Source organism: Saccostrea echinata, unplaced genomic scaffold (genome assembly GCF_033153115.1).
Source record: "Saccostrea echinata isolate AGI-Se365-2 ecotype Australia unplaced genomic scaffold, CSIRO_AGI_Sech_v1 ptg000054l, whole genome shotgun sequence".
Classification (NCBI taxonomy): domain Eukaryota; kingdom Metazoa; phylum Mollusca; class Bivalvia; order Ostreida; family Ostreidae; genus Saccostrea; species Saccostrea echinata.
Window position 1 is genome coordinate 47,145,813 of NW_026889803.1, and position 19,432 is coordinate 47,165,244.

The following is a 19,432-nucleotide window of genomic DNA, read 5'->3' on the forward strand; positions in this document are numbered from 1 at the left end:
TATTCATAATTGACATGTGCGTTACCTGTGACAAGACGTTTCTAAATGTAGTATGATTTTTAACCCTGTGACCTTGGTCTTGGAGGTTTGACCTAATTTTCAAATAGTTTAACATTGCTGTTAACATTTGAATGAGAGAAGATAGGTTATTTATATTTGACATGTGCATTACCTGTTTCAAGACCTTTTTGAATGCTCTCTGGTTTTTGACATCGTGACCTTGACCTTTAAATTTAATCTAGTACAATCTTTTTTTTTTTTACTCATGTAATAACTTTTTAATGAGAGATGATAGGGTTCTAATATTTTACATGTACATTACCTGTGTCAACACCTTTCAGAAAGGTATATCAATTTTGACTGATGACCTTGGCCTAGAATTTTGACCTACTTATCAAAAAAAGTTTAACTTTGGCCATAACTTTTGCTCCAGAAGAAACATGGCTTTCGTATTTTTCTTTACATGTTCATCACTTGTGACAAGACCTTCCAGATTGTATTATGATACTTAACCTATGACATTGATTCTGAAGTTTTGAGAAACTTTTATCTTTGCCATAACCTTTATTAATTCAATAATTTATATCTTGTTTGTATGATGGACAGACAAGACAGGACACAAGAACAAGACAGTTACAATATGCCATAAATAATTGCATCCCATCCACTAAGACACCGTAAGCGAGGGACCACAATTCTTTGAATTTGCGTGTCTTAGCAGTCATTCTCAAGTATATCTTTAAATAATTCCTATGTTATTCAAACCTAAACGGATGAATCATTAATTAATCGACCTTTTTTCCGGATAGGTGATCAGATATTTCTTGAGCATGTTCATTCCCAAATAACGAAACCTCCTATCTTGATCATTTTTTTACAGCTGTTGTATACATGTTGAATCTGGGGATGAATACTATTATCTGCAATTCGGATTCCGTCAGATATTTTCTGATGAGTTATTGGGCAAGTTGTTCTGGAGCTGGTCCATTCCAAAGTACTTGTATCTGTAAATGCTTCCTTGACCAGTCGTACACAAGTGGATGCTGCATTGTGGATGAATGAATAGTCTACATTAAAGTTTCGAAAAATCCTCCAATCCCAAGTACTTACATTCTTATTTGTTATTAGTAAGGCGTTAAAACTCTTATTTCTAAGTGATCGGATTTTCCATTTTTAAAAAGACAGGCATATGTTGCTCATCATATCAAGGATTGTAAATTTATCCAGTTTTTCAGTATGCCACACAAGCGATTTCTTATGCCCATAGGAAGGCTTAGTGTAATTTTTGTATACAAGTATATTTTTTTTTCATGTTTGCCCAACAAAAATGTCTACGTTTACATTTTAATCATGCGTGATAGGTGCCCTTGATATAAAAACGTGATTTATCAATCAGGAATAAAAAATTCATTTCTTTTTCACAGACATGACCTCAACATTGGATAATAAGGTTAGAGTCGAGCACTCGCATTTGTTACTGTTTTAAGCTGTGTTAAGAAACACTATTATATAATAGTTCAGTTAGGATTGTTGTGCAGAAAGTGGGTCTCAGAAAATGGATTCCTGCTCTCTACAGATTTAAGTTTTATATGCAGATTTTATTGGAAGGCAAAAATAGTCTTTTTAAATTTTTTTTTTTTACTAAAACGAGATTTCTTTTTGCTCTAAATACTTTCAACTGGAAACATATCGATTTTTGGATTATCGGGTAAGTAATGCAGTCTGAAAGGACTATGGTAGCGGCCGAATCTGGCCCCTTATTTGATGTAAAAATCAGGACACAGTTAAAACTGTGATAGTTTGTAGTTAAGAACTTAAAACGATGCTTGTTTTTAAAACAGCACTAATTTTGATTCAAAGCTTACACGGAGGCCACAAGAGGGTGCTGAAGTAGGATATTTTCCCGAATTTCCTCAATTCTGGTGGAATTTCGTCAAATTTGAGATACTTTTCACTTCGGGAAACATAGAACACAAGCTTGCCTATCTGAGATTTTTATACACAAGATGCAGCTGATACTAGCGTATGAAATATATAAATTTGGTAGATAGGCAAGCTTGTGCTCTGTTTTCTGAAACAAAATGTGCTGTAAAATTGATGAAAAATTGCATGAAAATGAGAAAATCCGGTAATTGACACATTTTCTGACCTTCCTATGACCTATGTGTATCCCATAACTTCGAACCAATACTCATTTTGTGGCAGGGGTGACAAGAGGTTTTTATTGATAAACTGTTGCATCATTCTAAAAGACACCCAAAACCAGGGGTCAAAAAGGAGTCTTAGCCTATCTTGTCCTTTAGCTGAACCAGTATCTTTGTGATACATATAGTTAATAATTATTAGTGACGATTACGATTGCAGATAGGTATCTTATATTGAAACCAAACCAGTAACTTTCACAGATAATCACTGGCAGATCAACCGGAAGAGGGGAAGGGTAAGACATTGTTAGACGGCTCGATAAAATACAATCTCATTATCGCACGATATCCGCATTCGATGTAATATTTACCTAATTTAATTTTATTTAATTCCTTAGGTAACCTAAGTCTTAAATTTTAAGTTGATATCAAATCGAATCTGTCCTCTAAATTCCGGAAGAAACCAGTTCAAAGCGTGCTATTACATAAAAAAGATGATTGAGATCAGATATACTGAAAGATACCGTGACCATAGCACTAGAGAAAACTATATTGATATAAATTGTTTGTTTCTGTACAAAAAAAAAATGTAATTGTATTTTGAATTCTAACTGCAATTGTTATTTATTTGATCAGCCATCATGGACAAAGACATACCATCAAACGGTGCATCATTTTCGGAATTCTCCAAAGAGGAACCCAAGCGTTCTCACTGGACTGGAAAGTTAGATTTTCTCTTAGCATGTATAGGATATGCCGTAGGACTTGGAAATGTCTGGCGCTTTCCTTATCTGTGTTACAAAAACGGTGGAGGTAAATGCTGCATTCGAAAATCAAATTTTAAATTTTTGAAACAAAAGTAACTTGGCAAAATAAGAAGGAGCAAGCTAGTGCTTTAATTTGATATAGTGTCCAAACTTCAGTTGATTCAATGTTGTATAGTTGGCTTTCGTTATATAAGTTCTGTACTTTTTCCGGATGCAGGAGCGTTCCTGATTCCTTACTTTATAATGTTGGTCTGTGGAGCTCTCCCAATTATGTTACTGGAGATTGGTCTTGGACAGTACATGTCCCGTGGAGGACTAAAGTCATGGGTCATCTGTCCATTGTTTCAAGGTATGAGAGCACATCATCACAATAAGTAGATCATAATTAAAATAGATTAGCGAAGTTTTAATCTTAAAAACATGATTTTTTTTCCTTTATACTTACCATATAATGTAATCAACTAGGTGATAATGAAATTTTGAAGAGACAAGGAACCAATTATTCCATTGTAAAATATGTCAAACAAACTATAACTATATCTCCGTTTTGTCGAACGTTTAATAAGATTATTTTTATGCTTTTAATTTTACAAATTGTTGCAAAATCTGAGTGTTTACAGGAATAGGAATAGCCACCCTTCTTATCAACTTTCTGTGCAACACATATTACATCGTGATCATGGCCTGGGGATTGTACTACCTTTATATGAGTATGAGCTCCGTTCTACCGTGGAGTAACTGTAAGAATGAATGGAACACCAACAGGTACGTAAAAAATTTGGACATTTTGTTTAAAGAAGTCTGGAATCAAAATGCAATTTAAGTTACATGTTTTTTTTATCATTTGCAAAGTTTAATTAGTCAGTTGGAAATTATTTCAAGATTCACTTACAAACATGCTATACAATTCACCAATATGTCGTAGGAGTTCCCTTTCTTTTAAAAAAGTACATTATTCTATTTTGATATAAAATTGTAAATCACAAAATGATAAATCAGCACACTGACGCACATTGATATCACTTTAAAAGATACAATTTTAATTTTTATTAAAAATTGTATGTTGGTTTAGCCATGAAATATAGAAATAACAAACAGTATTCAGCTTATAATACAAATCGGGAGCATTTCAAACACGGACCTCTAACACATCAGAGGTGGGATCAGGTGCCATGGAGGAGTGAGCATCTCCTGCTGACCGGTCACACCAGTCGTGTGCTCCTTATGATCGGGAAAAACAGAAAAATCCGTGGGCAATTCAGTGTGTAAACAATGGCCTAATAATCAGTATGAGAAAGGTCAGGCAGCATTTGACTTAGATTGTATCGACCATAAAACTTGCGAAATGATGACTTTAAACGAGACTGTTGATATTCTTGTTTGATCAACTTGTTTGTCAATAGTTTGCACCGTTTTAGAAATTGTTCGTACGTAGAGCATGCTCTTGCATGTCGAATCAACTGAGAGACATAAACCCCTTATGCAGGTGATAAGGGTTTATTGCTACAAAACTAAGGGAAGTTGACGATTGAAAAGTTGAAGTCATCACGTTTATCACAAAGATTGGTTGTTAGGTTACCATTAACGTCTTTTTCTAGTAAAATATCGAAATATGAAAGAGATGTGTCAGACTCTGTGATATCCTTTATTTCAAGCTCACTGGGATATATCGAGTCGAGTCGCTCGCGTGGCGCAGTGGTTAGAGCGTTCGCTCTAGAGTCGCGGAGTAAGGAGTTGATCCTTACGTCGCGGGTTCAAATCCCGCTGTGGGACGTGGAGACCGGTCTTTCGGATGAGACCGTATAAACCGATGTCCCATGTCGCAGTAGGTGCTGGCACGATAAAAATCCCTCACTGCTCAATGGCCCTGAGTGCCGAGTATAGGTCAAAATTTGCAGCTCTCCAATGGCAAGTGGTGGAGTCTCAATATGAGTGAAAAATTCTCGAGAGGGACGTTAAACAATAAACAAACAAACAAACGAACAAATATATCGAGTCGACATATGGATGGAAGTAACTATTGTTAATTGATAATACGTCATCGATATATCTAAATATCGAGTTGAAGGCCACAGCAAGTGTTTTCTTATTCTCATGTATGAAATGTTGAAAGAATTCTGCTTCATATGAATACAAAAATAGGTCTGCTAATAACGGGGCGCAATTAACCCATTGGGATTCCGATAGATTGTTGGAAGACCTGTTTTCCAAAAAACACATAGATATTGTCAATCAGAAACTCAAGCATCTTTTTGATGTCATCTTTAGAGTGTGCGTACAATCGGAATGTTTTTTTTAACAAAATAATGTTGAAAATGGCCAATGACTAGGTCAGTAAATTAGCTTCATTTTTATTGAAAAAAGCAGCTGTCAATAATAACAAAAAGTCTGGACTTTAATTTATCGTGAGGAATGGTTGTATAAAGTGTTGAAAAGTCGTACGTTTTGATGTTATTGATTTGTTAAAATTTTGTGATTTCCAATTTTCTAAAACTTTCTTGGAATTTTTAAGTATCCACATCTGATTTACACCACATCTTGAATATATTGTTGTACAGAACTCCTGAAGTTTTAAATTTAAATTAGTATCTCACGTTTTGGTTCCAATGAAAAGTCATATAACATGCAACATATCTTTTTCATCTCATCTCAAAATAATAAGTTATGGTAAAAGAAATTGCAACAACTTACATGTATTCAATGAATCGAGATTGTTTTTCGAGACGAAAGCCATGAGGTAAATTGAGGTTGTCACTTAAACGTTTGAAAAAATTCCGTGATTTTTATTTTCGACACTGTTATTCATAACAAAAAGATTCGCGCATTTAATACAACATGTCTTTTTGTGAAAATTCTGATAGATTTCTCCCAGATGTTGAACACACACATGGCCTTATTGTACTTGACAAATCTTAAGTTGATAATACAGATGTCCTCAGAGAATTGTAGAAGACATGAAAATGACACTGGAATGTATAATACAATGGTGTGTATGTTTTGCTTTTTGGCAGATGTGCCTCAACAGACCAAGAACTACTCACTAGGCTTTGCTTTGGTCAATTCAACATGTCTATTAACTCGGAACAATTAGAAGAAAGTTTGATTTACAGGAACGCGTCTGTTTACAACATTCATCAAAACTTATCTATTGCAAACTGCTCCTTAGAAAATGTACACCCAGTGGATCCTGTAGTCGAGTTCTGGGAGTGAGTAGTTAAAAGTTCTTGATTTCTTAACTAATTTTTCACAATCAGTTGAAGTTTGCAAATGATATTGTGACGGAAAACACGTTTTGTGACAAAAGATACTTTCTAGGGAACAAAAAGCCTGATCATATTTATTTTTATTAAAATATAGAATTTCTAATAGAAAAGGCTCGAGTACAATAAGCTAAAATTAAAAAAGAGCTATGTCCGGCAAAAAATTGTGATTATTCAATTAATAGCCATATCTTGTTTACTAGTACCAAGTGTAACACATGATGTACTGAGTATGCTTTATTGTAAAATGAACGTCTTGTAATTCAGTATTCTTAGTCCAATAACTACGTGATTCTTATTCGAACAGAAAACACGTGATCCAGATTTCCGGATCTATAGAAGATGGAGGTGGCCTTGTTCCTCACTTAACAGTCTGCCTGTTACTGATGTGGATAATTGTTTATTTCTGTGTTTGGAGAGGTGTAAAATGGAGTGGAAAGGTAGATAAAATTCCGCAAGTTTATTCAATTGAGGGGTAACGCCTTCCTTCAAAGGAGATACTCAGTAATTAGGAATAAGTGAAAATTTTAATGGCATCTTTAAAAAATCTCAAAATCACTGGGCCAGAAAAGATGAAATTCATGTGAAATCTTTATTGCATAGTGTAAATTCAAGTTTGTGCAAACATGACTCCCAGGGGTAAGGTGGGGCCACGATAGACCATTAAAGTTTTACATAGGGATACATAGGAAAAATTTAGAGATCTTCTTCTTAAGAACAGTCAAAGCTGATAATTCATATTAATATAGACGCATCCTCAGATAATGTACATTCATGTTTGTTCAAATCATGACCCCCAGGAATAGGCTGTGGGGCCACAATCGGCAGTCAAATTTTTACAAGGGAGTACTTAGGAAAAATCTTTTAAAATATTCTTTTCAAGGATAGCAAAGCCATAACAAGTCACATAAATATGGAAGCGTCTCAAATATGAAGATAACAAATAGTAATCAAGCTCAAAAGTCCACTGAAAAAATACAAATCGGTAGCAGAACAAACATAGACCTCTAAAAGCATTAGAGGTGGGATCAGGTGCCATGGAGGAGTAAGCATCGACCGGTCACATCAGCCATGTGCTCCTTGTCATGATCGGGCAAACGGAAAAAATCCGTGGACAATTCAGTTTGTAAAATTGCATTGCAATTAGTATGAAAAACGTCAGTCAGCATTCGACTTAATGATAGATTTTATTTGCTGACAAGATCAGAACTTGACACGTTGACCTCAAACGATTAGTCATATTTATATGGAAACATCCCCAGATCATGTTGACTCAAATTTGTTCAAATATTGATCCCAATGGGTAGCTATATGGTGGATCACAAAAGATCAAAGTTATACATAGGAATAAAAAGGATAAATCTTCAAAATTATCCCTCCTGTGAACAGCAAACTGAGAGCCTTGGGGTTAGGATTAGGCCGAAATGAAAAAAAAAATTCCAGAACAGAGGGCCATGTTGATCATATTGAAATTGAAGCATCCCGTGTGGATTCAAATTCAACTCATGCAATCAAAGCTCCCATAGAGCTAGATTTCTGTTCACAATATGGAGTCATTTTTAAATGAAATTAAAGAGTTAAATTTTAAAAATAATCAGTCTGCTGAAGAAGAACAACAGGCAAGCTTTGTGGTCCTTGGACCTCTTGTTGTATTATAATTTTTCCAGATTTATTGTAGTCAGAACCAAGAAAATATCCAATTAATCAAAATCGGCTCTGTTTTGATATGACCCACAGAATTATTTGTCCTATTAATAGAGTTATAGATTTCATATGTTTTTTGGAATCTGGGAAAAAAGCACCTATACGCTTGATATGAAAAAGAAAACAAGCTTTTCATGCATTACCATTGAATGGTAGGAAACAGAGGCAGGGGCATAAAAAGAAACATTGGGAAATATGATGGTCAAAAATTTGGTCAATTTGCAATTTAAAAGTTAAAATTTTCATGATAATTTTCGAAGAATATTTACAAAATACAAACAGTATGTTTCCAGTTTGATAAACACATTGTTTAAAAATCGTGGTGATTTTCTTCAGATGCCACTGGTTTTAGTAAAATTTAAAAATTGTTTTAAGACTTTTTCCCGAATAGATTTATATATACTCACATTTACTGGGGACATGCAATTTGTTTCTGAAACGAGTTCACAGTAGAAATGAAAATGTAAGATTTTACCCTCTATTTAAAGTGGTATGTTTTCCAGAACTAAACCTTCCTTTATCCACCTTGTAATGTCTCGCTTTTTAAAACTGTCTTACTAAGTTTTGTTTGTGTGTTTTAGGTTGTTTACTTCACAGCCACTTTTCCTTACGTAATTCTGATAATATTACTGATACGTGGATTCACCCTTCCAGGAGCTAGGAAAGGAATCGAGTATTTTCTGAAACCGGACTTTACTCGCCTGAAGGATGCACAGGTATGTCAACAGTTTCTTACTCATAAATATATGTCATATAATTTTAGAAATCAAATGGACGATTTAATATAATTAGGTACATATATAAGACTTTTAACATGGAAAAATTTTTCAGTAAACCACTTTGCTTGGAAACAAAAAAGTCTATTGTATTCAATCAAATTAAATTGTTGAATTTTCCATTTGTGAAATAATTTTCGTATATTCTTATACTTTTCAAAGAAGAATTAGAAGATGACATTATGAATAATTTTGAGTCTTTATAATGTTAATCTTTTTCATTGTTTTATGACAGGGTTGCATAAATTCATTAGTTATCATGCAAAATTAATCAAATCTAACATACTGAAAATTGTCAGAAATTTGACTTAAAAGATATTAAATTTATCTCAAGTAAAACTCATTTGGAAATAATTGATCGGTTGATACTTTATTTTTATTTTTGATAAATCCCCTATGGGCACTTTGGCACTGCATGCTTTAAATAGGTTTAGGAAAAAAGAAACAAGTACGCAGTTCTAAGTACTATTGTTGAACTGAGAGAAAGATGCTGCCTCAATATTGTTAAATACATTATAAACATATCATTAGATGAAATATAAACGGTCAGGGGTCGCTTTGAACATGACGACAGTGTCTGATACGTAGGTTGTAAATACATTTGTCATTAATATATCTAATTTTTTAGGATCGCTAGAACATGGGCGTGTCCTTCCAAGATTCAATTTTAACAAAACAATTGAACGTGAGAAAAGTAGTACTAACAAGAATTCAGTTTATTTTAAAAATTATATACAGGTAGAAATCTTTGTATATGAAATGTAATTAAAACTTAATAGAAATTTTCACCGTTGATAGGTCTTTTATGAAAGAAAACCAATTAAAAAACCTTCATTTTTGATGAATGAACTAAAGCATATTCTTTTATATATATGATAGTGGTTGCAGTCTTAATCAGCTGTTAAGTGGAGATCAAATGAATATGTGCGAATTGTACGAAAGTAAATGTTCACATATGTTTTTACGAAGTAATTCGCACATTAATGGAAATCAATAAAAATATTGAAATCTAAGTTTTGGGACTGGTAATAAATGTTTGAAGGAATAAAATGTGACAACATTTAAATAATCCAACTCACTAACTTCGTAGTGAAACGAAAAAGCATTTTTCTTCATCAATATAGAGACATAACTATACATGTAGCTTACGTCAAAAACGTGCAGGATAAATTATTAGAATTACAACCTGTGCTACTACTTTGAAGTTGATCTATTTAATGAAAGAACATGAAAGAAGAGGACCGAGGATTACTCGGTTTAGAACCGCTGTGTAGTCAATCAGTCATTATTCTGCAGGTTTGGGTGGATGGAGGGACACAGGTTTTCTTTTCTGCTGCGATTGCCCTTGGAGCCATGATAAGTCTCGGAAGTTATAACACTTTCAATACCGATTTCTATAAGTAGGAATTTGCTTTTTTAAGAAGAAAAGATTTAAATTCTTAAGGAAAAAAAATTCAATTTAACTTGATGAAATTGAATATCTGTACTATTTCAAATGATTGTACAACGTACAGGCAATCGAATCGAAAACACACACACAATATAATTTTATTTGATTTATTGAATACCAGATAAATCATTCATCTTCTTTTTGTACAAACAAATGTACATAAGAAAGAATATTAATTGACACCAGTGTTTCCATTTTATCTAAAAATGCATTAAATATAATAATTATATAAATAATTATATCACTCGTCATTACAACAATTTGATTTTTTTTAAGGAACTATGTTTTGTAGGCGCACTCTTATTGTGGCATCTGTCAACTGTGGAACTAGTTTTCTTAGTGGATTTGTTGTCTTTTCTGTCCTTGGGTTTATGTCCCATCAGCAGAATGTCGATATAAGCCAAGTCGCTGAATCAGGTCTGAATAGTTTACCTTCCAATGTAATTGAGTAATAATGAAGTAATACGCTTACAGTAATAAATGGTGGGAAACATTTATTAATCATGTAACTATCACAAACCTGGTGCACCAGGCCTATGAAGGAAGCTGTATTTTACTGCAAATCCCAAACAGAGTTCAATTATGCATGAAATATAGATATTTGATTTTTTCTTTAAATTTCAAATAGAAGAAAGCTTATATTTTGTTTACATCTATTGCTTGATCTTTTTCAGGTCCAGGTTTAGTATTTATGGTATATCCTAGGGCGGTTTCCGAGATGCCTCTTCCCCATCTTTGGTCAATACTGTTCTTTTTCATGTTATTTTTAATCGGGATCGATAGTCAGGTATATATACTGTAAACTTGATATTTTTTGCGAATAAATAACAAACACCATATACATCGTATCTCATACTTCTGTAAAAATCCAAAAGCGCCATTTCCTCATTTTCAGTATTGAAAGACAGAAATGCTTAAAGACAAAAATGTCATGTTCGGTCATCTGTTGCATAATTCAAAATATGATGTTGATGAAAAACTGCAAATATGATAATTCAGTCACAGACTATGGCATGCCAAACGTTGCAATATTCAATCTTTTCCATTTGTATAATTTTTCAATTGTATTGTATAATTTTTATTAGTGTTGTATAATTTACCTTTTGTATTTTATTATTTTCCATTTGTATTGTATAATTTTTATTGGTATTGTATACTTTTCCATTTGAATTGTATAATTTTCCATTTGTATTGTATAATTTCACATTTGTATTGTATAATTTTCCATTTGTTTTATATAATTATAAAATATACAAATGAAAAATATAGAATACAAACGGAAAATTAGAGAATATTAATAAAAATTATACACTACAAATGAAAAATTATACAATACAAATGGAAATTTTTACAATACAAATGGAAAATTATACAATGCAAATGGAAAATTATATGATACAAATGGAAAAGATTGAATTTTGCAATGTTTGGCATGCTGTAACCGACAGAATCTTGCGTCTAAACAAAAACAGAAGGAAGCCAAATAATAAATTTTCAAAGTACCTTTCAATTTTGATGAGCATTGAAGGTCGAAATATTACGATAAAGATTTGAAATTTGGCATGATATCATTAAAACTATCACTTTTAAGTCAGTCGTTTAGATGCTAAATTGTTAAAAAGGACCACGATGAAAGGATAATGATCTTGGCTTATGTTCATATGGGTGACAGAAAGGATAGAAAAAAATACGTTTATGCAAATTTAATGATTTCAAACAGGATAAACAAATGAAATCAACATATATGAATTCAAGCTAAAAATCACAAACGTACTTATATGCAAAGGAAACAAAGGTTGTCGACGCAAAAAAGTTATTGATTTGTACTAGTGACTGTTTATTGCACAATAAAGTTCATCTGTTTAAGATGTTTTAAATCGTTCGACGTTTGTCGTATATTTGCCTTTTTTTTTTTTTTTTTTTTTGCAATTTTAACCTTTTAACTTGTGCAAAATAAAAGAATGTTTTTCTCATGTGGTGTAAACAAGTAGTGATTGAACTTATTTAAATAATTTCATCATATCGATAGAAGAATAAAAATACAATGTATTTCAAAGTTGAACTATATATATATATATATATATATATATATATATATATATATATATATATATATATATATATTGGAACACCACTTGTTTATCTTCAACATCACCAATATCATTTGTTTTAGTTCGTAACGGTAGAATCAGCTTTGGCCCACGTGAGTGACATGTTCCCTCGTGTCCTTTATAAAACAAAGGGTAGAATAATACTGACGAGTGTGGCTTGTGTCATTTGGTTTGCAATCGGTCTCTCAATGGTGTCACGGGTAAGACTTCTACAGGGTTTCAATACTGTATACAGGGAAATTTTTGTCCCCGTTTTATTTTTCTTCTTTCGCCCTTGTTGCAAATAAGCAAATTTGATACCGGGCGAATGGAAAGAAGACAGTATAAAAGTGTCTGAGCGAATTTAAGAAGGGACAAAATTGTTTGCAAATGTGAGGGCGAAATATAACCCTGCATATGGTATTGATTAGTGATTATTAATGTAACTGTATATTAACACTCAACAAATCATATGATAAAAACAAGATTAATGGGGTTTCATCATTCTTAACATTTTAAGAGATAAATAATTTACATGTAAGAACGTATTAAATCTATCAATATTCTTTATGCAATATTTTTAGGGAGGAATGTACGTGTTTCAATTGTATGATTACTATTCTGCTTCCGGTATGGTGCTGCTATGGGTTGCCTTCTGGGAATCTATAGTCATTGGATGGATATTCGGTAATCAACATACTGTTTAATTATCTGGAACAATTGAATAATATATAGGACATGTCTTTTCTGAAAATCTCAACTGTTCGTATAAATTCTTTTCCTTGGTTATTCTGTTAGGCCATTCCAAGTTTTTTCTATGTTTAGCGTCCACCCATCTTTCAAATTTCCAAATATGACATATTGTAGACGGATACTTGGAGAAATTGACAGAATTCAGTGAATTCGACCAGAATAAACAATTTCAGAACTCCTGATTTTGTTTGTTTTTTCTGATGTGGGGTGTCAAAAACCAAGGCGCACGCGGACGCCAAACATAGAAAAAACTTGGAATGGCCTTATACCATAAAATACGAAAGCCAACACAGAGGATGAAAGTTCCGAAAATCTCGGCATATTTTCTAGATTTTTTTCTTATTTCTAGGTTCAGAAAAATTCTATGATGCCATAGAGTTGATGATTGGTTATAGAATAACGAAATGGTTCCACTTCTGTTGGAAATACTTTACTCCTATTGTAACAGCTGTAAGTGTTTACTTAATTAACTTCAATTTGTTACATGTAACCTTTTCTTTACATGATATAAAATTAATCTGAATTTATTTAAAGATCAAAGAAAAAAAAAACATATGATAAAAGTTGTTCCATGAATTTACTAGAAAAATCCATTTTATAATACATGATTAATTTATCTTAAATCTTATTCCTCATAATTTAACCACAACATATATTAAGGGCGGATTCTTGTTATGTTTTTGACCAACAAAAGTATTGAAGTTTATTTGCATAAATGGGTCATGATTTGTACAAACTGGAATCTACACTACCTGAGGATGATTCTGTATCAATATCACTAATTGTGGCTTTGTTGTTCTTGAGAAGAAGATTTGTAAAGATTTTTCCTATATATTCCTATGTAAAATTAGATCCCCCATTATGGCCCCACCCTACCCCCGGGGGTCATGATTTGAACAAACCTGAATCTACACTATGTAATTGAAGATTTCATATAAGTTTCAACTTTTTCAGCCCAGTGGTTCTTGAGAAGAAGATTTATAAAAGATACCACTAAATTTTCACTAATTCTTAATTATCTCCCCTTGAAAGAGGACGTGGCCCTTCATTTGCACAAATTTGAATCCCCTTTACCCAAGGATGCTTTGTGGCAAGTTTGGTTGAAATTGGCTCTGTGAATCTGAAGAAGAAGTCGAAAATGTGAAAAGTTTACAGACGGACGGACAGCTAGACAGCCGGACGACGGACAAAATGTGATCAGAAAAACTCACTTGAGCTTTCAGCTCAGCTGAGCCGAAAACAAGGGAAATATGAGGGGGGGGGGGGTTGGGAATGGAGGAATCAAACTATGCTAATGCCAGCAGTTGTAAATTTGAACTCTTGGGGTCCATTTTAAAAAAGAACTCACAACTAAGTCTAAAATATTTTAACATAGTTGTTAACTCTAATCACTGAATATTTTTTTGAGATTTGCTTTTTTAAAATTACCTTACTATTTTTTTTCATATAATTAAAGAATAAAATTACAATTAAATTCATGTAAAGAATAAAATGAATTGCAAAAGCGCTTAGTCTTAGTCATAAGTTCTGTTGTAAAACAAGCCCTTACATCAAATTTCAGATTTTTAGAGAGAAAATAGAAATTTGATGGGTGTAGAGATGTTGATTTTATATTAATTCATACGAGTTAAATGTTATTTATTAATACTGCATATTATTATACATGTATTATATTTATGTATTTATTATTTATAATTCATAAGATGAGAAAAAATTGGAGTGGGGAGCTAACCTTCTAACTTTGTAAAACATGTAGTACCTTTTGCGAGAGTTGAAGGGAGGTTGTCATTCATTAATTGATGCTGCAAATTTTCTGATAATATATTTGCAGTTTAAGAAAAAATTGCATTTATTTACAACGGAACATTTGGCACATACATGTGGCTTCATTCAACATTGAAATCAACTCACATTTACCTGTAAAATCTAATGATACACCTGAGTAACCTCATGACCTAGATTCAAACCTAATGTAATACTTGTTGGACCAAATTGTACACCCTATTGAACTATCCAGCAAGCTATGGAAAACTTTACCGGTATTTTGTAATTCGCTGTAAAGAATTTTCTGAAATAAATGAAATTGATTATTAAAGACATAAGTATTAGAATATATATTAAACAAATTTAAGATTTTCCAAACAAACCACAATCTTGTCAGTCTGGCATAAACTTCTTTCATTTTTTTTAACCTTAAACTCCCAAAACATATGGGTCAATAACAACTTAACTTGCCGCAAGATTGAATGGCATAAAAATTGCTCAAATGAAAGATCATATAAAAAATGAAGTTTATAAGTATTATCCACCAAAAAGGGGATCAAAGTTTCAAAAGTTTGAAAATTCTTCTTTTAGAACAGCTCTGCCACAATAAGTTAGATCAATATGTATATTTATGCTTATGTAGTTTAGAATCAAGCTTGTTCAAATCATGACTCCAAGGACTTAAATTTTTTTTGGACATAATTATAGATTGGAAAAAACCTTTAAACATTGGAACAATGAGTCGAATACTAGTAAATAGGAGCAAATTTCTACACTGGAATGTAATCTAAAAATCTTAAAAGTATATGAATCTTAAGTGAAACGAGCCAAATGCAAGCAAGAATTGTTTAGTTACGAATCAAGTTTGTTCCAATTATTGACCTCGTAGCTTGGATAGGACTTCAGTTGGGATCAAAATTTTTACAAAAGATTTAATAGTATAAAAAGGTCCTTCTAAAGAACAACAACGCTACAAACAGTCAAGCTATTAAGAAGGATTCAATTTGACCCAGGTGGGCATCGTGACTTTTAGGACTCTTTTGTTTAATTTAACAGGGCATTTTTGCGTTTCAAGTAATAGGATTTAAAGCACTAAAATACAACAATGTTTATGAGTATCCACCCTGGGCAGAGGCCTTAGGACTGATGCTGGCCCTAGTGTCCATGTGCTGTATTCCATTCTATGCAATCTTTAAGCTGTTGTCCTTAAAAGGATCAATAAAAGAGGTAAAACAATTTCCAATCGCTTTCTTAAATTGTTTGTAGTTCTATTGCATGGCAGATATATCTCTGCTAAGAACTTTAAAACTGACACTTTGGTGTTATTTTATAACTTCACTCGTTTCAATGGCTATAAAGGCAGTTCTTTAATTTCTGTCTACTAAATCAATTTTAATTATCTTTGAATATAATCTAAGTGTATGATGAACATTTCTACGAAAGGAAGATGTCCATGTATCTTCTCTAGCACTTTGTGAATTGGAAATAAAAACAAATATTAATCAATTCATGTTCGCTGATCCTTAAATTAAGAAGACCATTCAAATTTCTGTTCTTTATATGTTATTTCATTTTTTTAGAGTTAAAACCATCAAAAAAAATCTCTATTTCAAAGAATATAAATTGAGGCATTTGATTTATTTTCTTTTCAGCGCTTGAGAATAGCAACTAGACCACATTTAACCACAAAACAGTTATATAAGGATTGGGTGCTAGAGGAAGACAAGCTGCTAGTGTTATAAGACATCTACATGTATTTAGTTTAGCTAGGTCTCTACTATTCAAGGAATAATCGTAAAATAATTTGATTTTATTTCTTTATATTTTGTTTAAAAATGTGTAGATTTCAAGTTTCAATAATAACGTGCATGTGTACTCTGCGAGGTTGAAGAAAGAATGTAAAAATTGTTTGAGACAGCAAAATGTTTATTAATGACTAGGCTCAACTTTATCTCATAGGAAATAGTTTATGGCGTTTTGGAGATTACAGAAATAGTAATTGATAGGTTAAACAAACTTATGTATGTAGTATGGCATGTTTGAAAATAATTTTTAAAGGTATCTTTTTCATAATCATAGCAATTGTTGAATCAAGACTAAATTTCTTTTACAATCTGTATCTTACTTTTATTCCTTTTGATAGAAAAATGGATCTGTTATTTGATTCGTATTATGTTTGATATTTTCTAACCCAGCAATAATTAAAAACAATAGGTGCAAGTACTACAACGCTCACCTGAGTAACTTTGGACGAGGTGTTTTTGAATCATATTTTGACCTCAACCTAGCAAGGGGTTATGATTTAATCAAACTTGAATCTACACAAGATTAGAATGCTTTAATATCAATATGACTAATATGGTTTTCCTGTTCTGAAGAATTTTTGAAGATATATTTTTTTGTATTCATCCATTTTGTAAAATTTTATCCCCGATAATAGGGGCTAGTATTCGAACAATTAAACTGAATACACATTATCTGTGGTGCTGTTCTATTAATATTAGTTCTCACGGCTCCGTTGGTTTTGAAAAGAAGATTTTTCCTACATATTTCCAAGTAAAACATTGATCCCTAATTGTAGACCACCTTTTCCTGGAGCCATGATTTGAACATATTTGAATCTGCACTACCCAAGGATGCATATAGTCAGAGTTCCATTTCATGAAATTCTTCAAAATCACCTTTCAGTTTTAAATACTTTTAACATTCCAGTCAATGGAAGTAAATTTGATATACCGTACGTATACTGGATTCCAAAACGTCATAAAAATCCTTACAAAGATATATTGCAGGGTTCAGTAAATGTTTAACCAAGCCCCTATGCTTACTCCTTACCATAAATCCAGTAAACAAAAAGAATTGTGAACAGGGCAAAAAAGGACCCTCTGGAAACACCAGAGGCGGGATCAGGTGCCTAGGAGACGTAAGCATCCCTTGTTGACCGGTCACACCCGCCGTGGGCCCCATTTATTGATTAGGCATACGGAGTACTCCATAGTCAAATTTTGTATTAAAGCAATGACCTAACAAATGGTACCAGACATGTTAAACAAAATACGACCCAACTCTAGTGTGTATTTGCAAACATAGTCAATGTAACGACCGTAGAATTTGCGAAAAGCTAACATTAAATGGGGTTGTTGAAATCCTTGTAACATCAACTTCTTTGACAGTAGCTTGCATCAGTTTAACATTGATGGTACTCAGAGAATGTTCTTGCGTATCGTATCAGTTGGGAAACATAAACATCATATGCAGGTGATGTAAGAATATTACTACATAAATAAGGAAAGTTGACGGTGGAAAAGCTGATGCCATCCCGTTTGTCATACAGTTTAGTTATTAGTTGGCCATTATCATCTATAGTTAGTAAAACATCCAAATATGAAACAGATGTGGAAGTGTTTTTAATTTCAAGTTCACTTGGATATATCGATTCGACATATGAATGAAAGTAACTATAATTGGTAAAACGTCGTCGATATATCTAAAAGTCGACTTGAAGGTTACAGCAAGAGTTTTCGTCTCATGTAGATATTTTTCAATAAATTCTGCTTCATAGGAATATAAAACAGATCGGCTAATAAAGGAGCACAATTAGTGCCCATATAAAACTCCTATTGTCATCCTACGACTGGAAGTTATGATTCAAACAAACTGGAATCCACATTGCTTGAGGATGCTTGAAGATGACTAATCATGGTCCTGCTGTTCTTCATCAGATTTTCTCTGTGTATTCCCATGTAAAACTTTGATTTCCTGTTGTAGGTGCATCCTAACCCCGAGAGCCTTGAATTGAACAAATTTGAATCTTCATTATTTCAACAGGTTTACAAATAAGTTTCATTTTTGTAGTCCCAATGGTTCTTGATAAGATTTCTTTTAAAAACATCCACCCTATTTGGCTTTCTCTTGATTTTATCCCCTTTTTCTCGAGAGCGTGGTCCTTCATTTGAACAAACTAATTCCCTTTTCCCAGGGATATTTTGTGCCAAGTTTATAATCAAAATTAATCCAGTGGCTCTTGAGAAGTCGAAAATGCGAAAGTTTACAGATAAACAGACTGGCGAACGACAGACAAACTTTGATCGGAAAAGCTTACTGGAGTCGTAGGTGAGCTAAAAAGGCCCAGTTGTCCGCTTTCTTTTGTTGATCAGAAATACATAGTATAGAATTTTGTTTGTTCAGTTTGAAACACCGCTCCCTTATAATTAACTATTTATGCATACTTACATGTAAGAAATCTTTTTTCTTCAATATGAAGGAACCTCGAACTCATTTTCATAATGCAAATACATTACTCTATGACTTCCACTTTACAATTTTTTGATGGAGGACTGATGAGAAGAAATTTGTATGCAAAGAAAAAAATCTGTCTTATAAAGCTAAGGAAGGTATAAAAATAAATTAAGAAAATGACTTTATTGACAATAGTTTTTTCTATTCTCTCACTTTAAATTCGCGAATTCAAATGCTCCACTGCAAAGTCTGACTCAAACTTCTCCATAAAATGATTGTAACACTAGTAAAAGCAAGATTAAATGAAAGGGGAAACCTGCTATTGGGGGACGTCTGACTCAATAACTAGTAGTATAGTAGGTCTTCCTCATTGAAGTGTGGCTCTAAAGTGAAACATCCCCGAGGGTCCTCCTGCTCTGGATTCAGACTTCCCTCCAGGGGGAAGTCTAACTCTAGAGCCAGACCTCCGGAGGAAGTCTCATTCT

The 19,432-nt window shown here is 32.8% G+C and overlaps 1 protein-coding gene across 2 annotated transcripts; it reads left to right on the top strand.

The window, feature by feature from the left end:
* Nucleotides 1-950: 950 nt before the first annotated feature.
* LOC133172563 (sodium- and chloride-dependent creatine transporter 1-like) lies at nucleotides 951-17,185 on the top strand. 2 transcript variants are annotated; one of them, XM_061307478.1, is made up of 15 exons: nucleotides 951-1,102; nucleotides 2,781-2,957; nucleotides 3,129-3,260; nucleotides 3,532-3,676; nucleotides 5,923-6,117; nucleotides 6,479-6,611; nucleotides 8,457-8,591; nucleotides 9,948-10,051; nucleotides 10,394-10,518; nucleotides 10,776-10,888; nucleotides 12,275-12,412; nucleotides 12,776-12,878; nucleotides 13,294-13,394; nucleotides 15,765-15,935; nucleotides 16,361-17,185. In XM_061307478.1, the coding sequence occupies exons 2-15, from the start codon at nucleotides 2,786-2,788 to the stop codon at nucleotides 16,448-16,450; spliced, it is 1,857 nt and encodes a 618-aa protein (XP_061163462.1). In that variant the 5' UTR covers nucleotides 951-1,102; nucleotides 2,781-2,785; the 3' UTR covers nucleotides 16,451-17,185. The 2 variants fall into 2 exon arrangements, with proteins under 2 accessions (XP_061163462.1, XP_061163461.1); XM_061307477.1 differs by lacking the exon at nucleotides 951-1,102 and adding an exon at nucleotides 1,559-1,708.
* The last annotated feature ends 2,247 nt before the right edge of the window (nucleotides 17,186-19,432 follow it).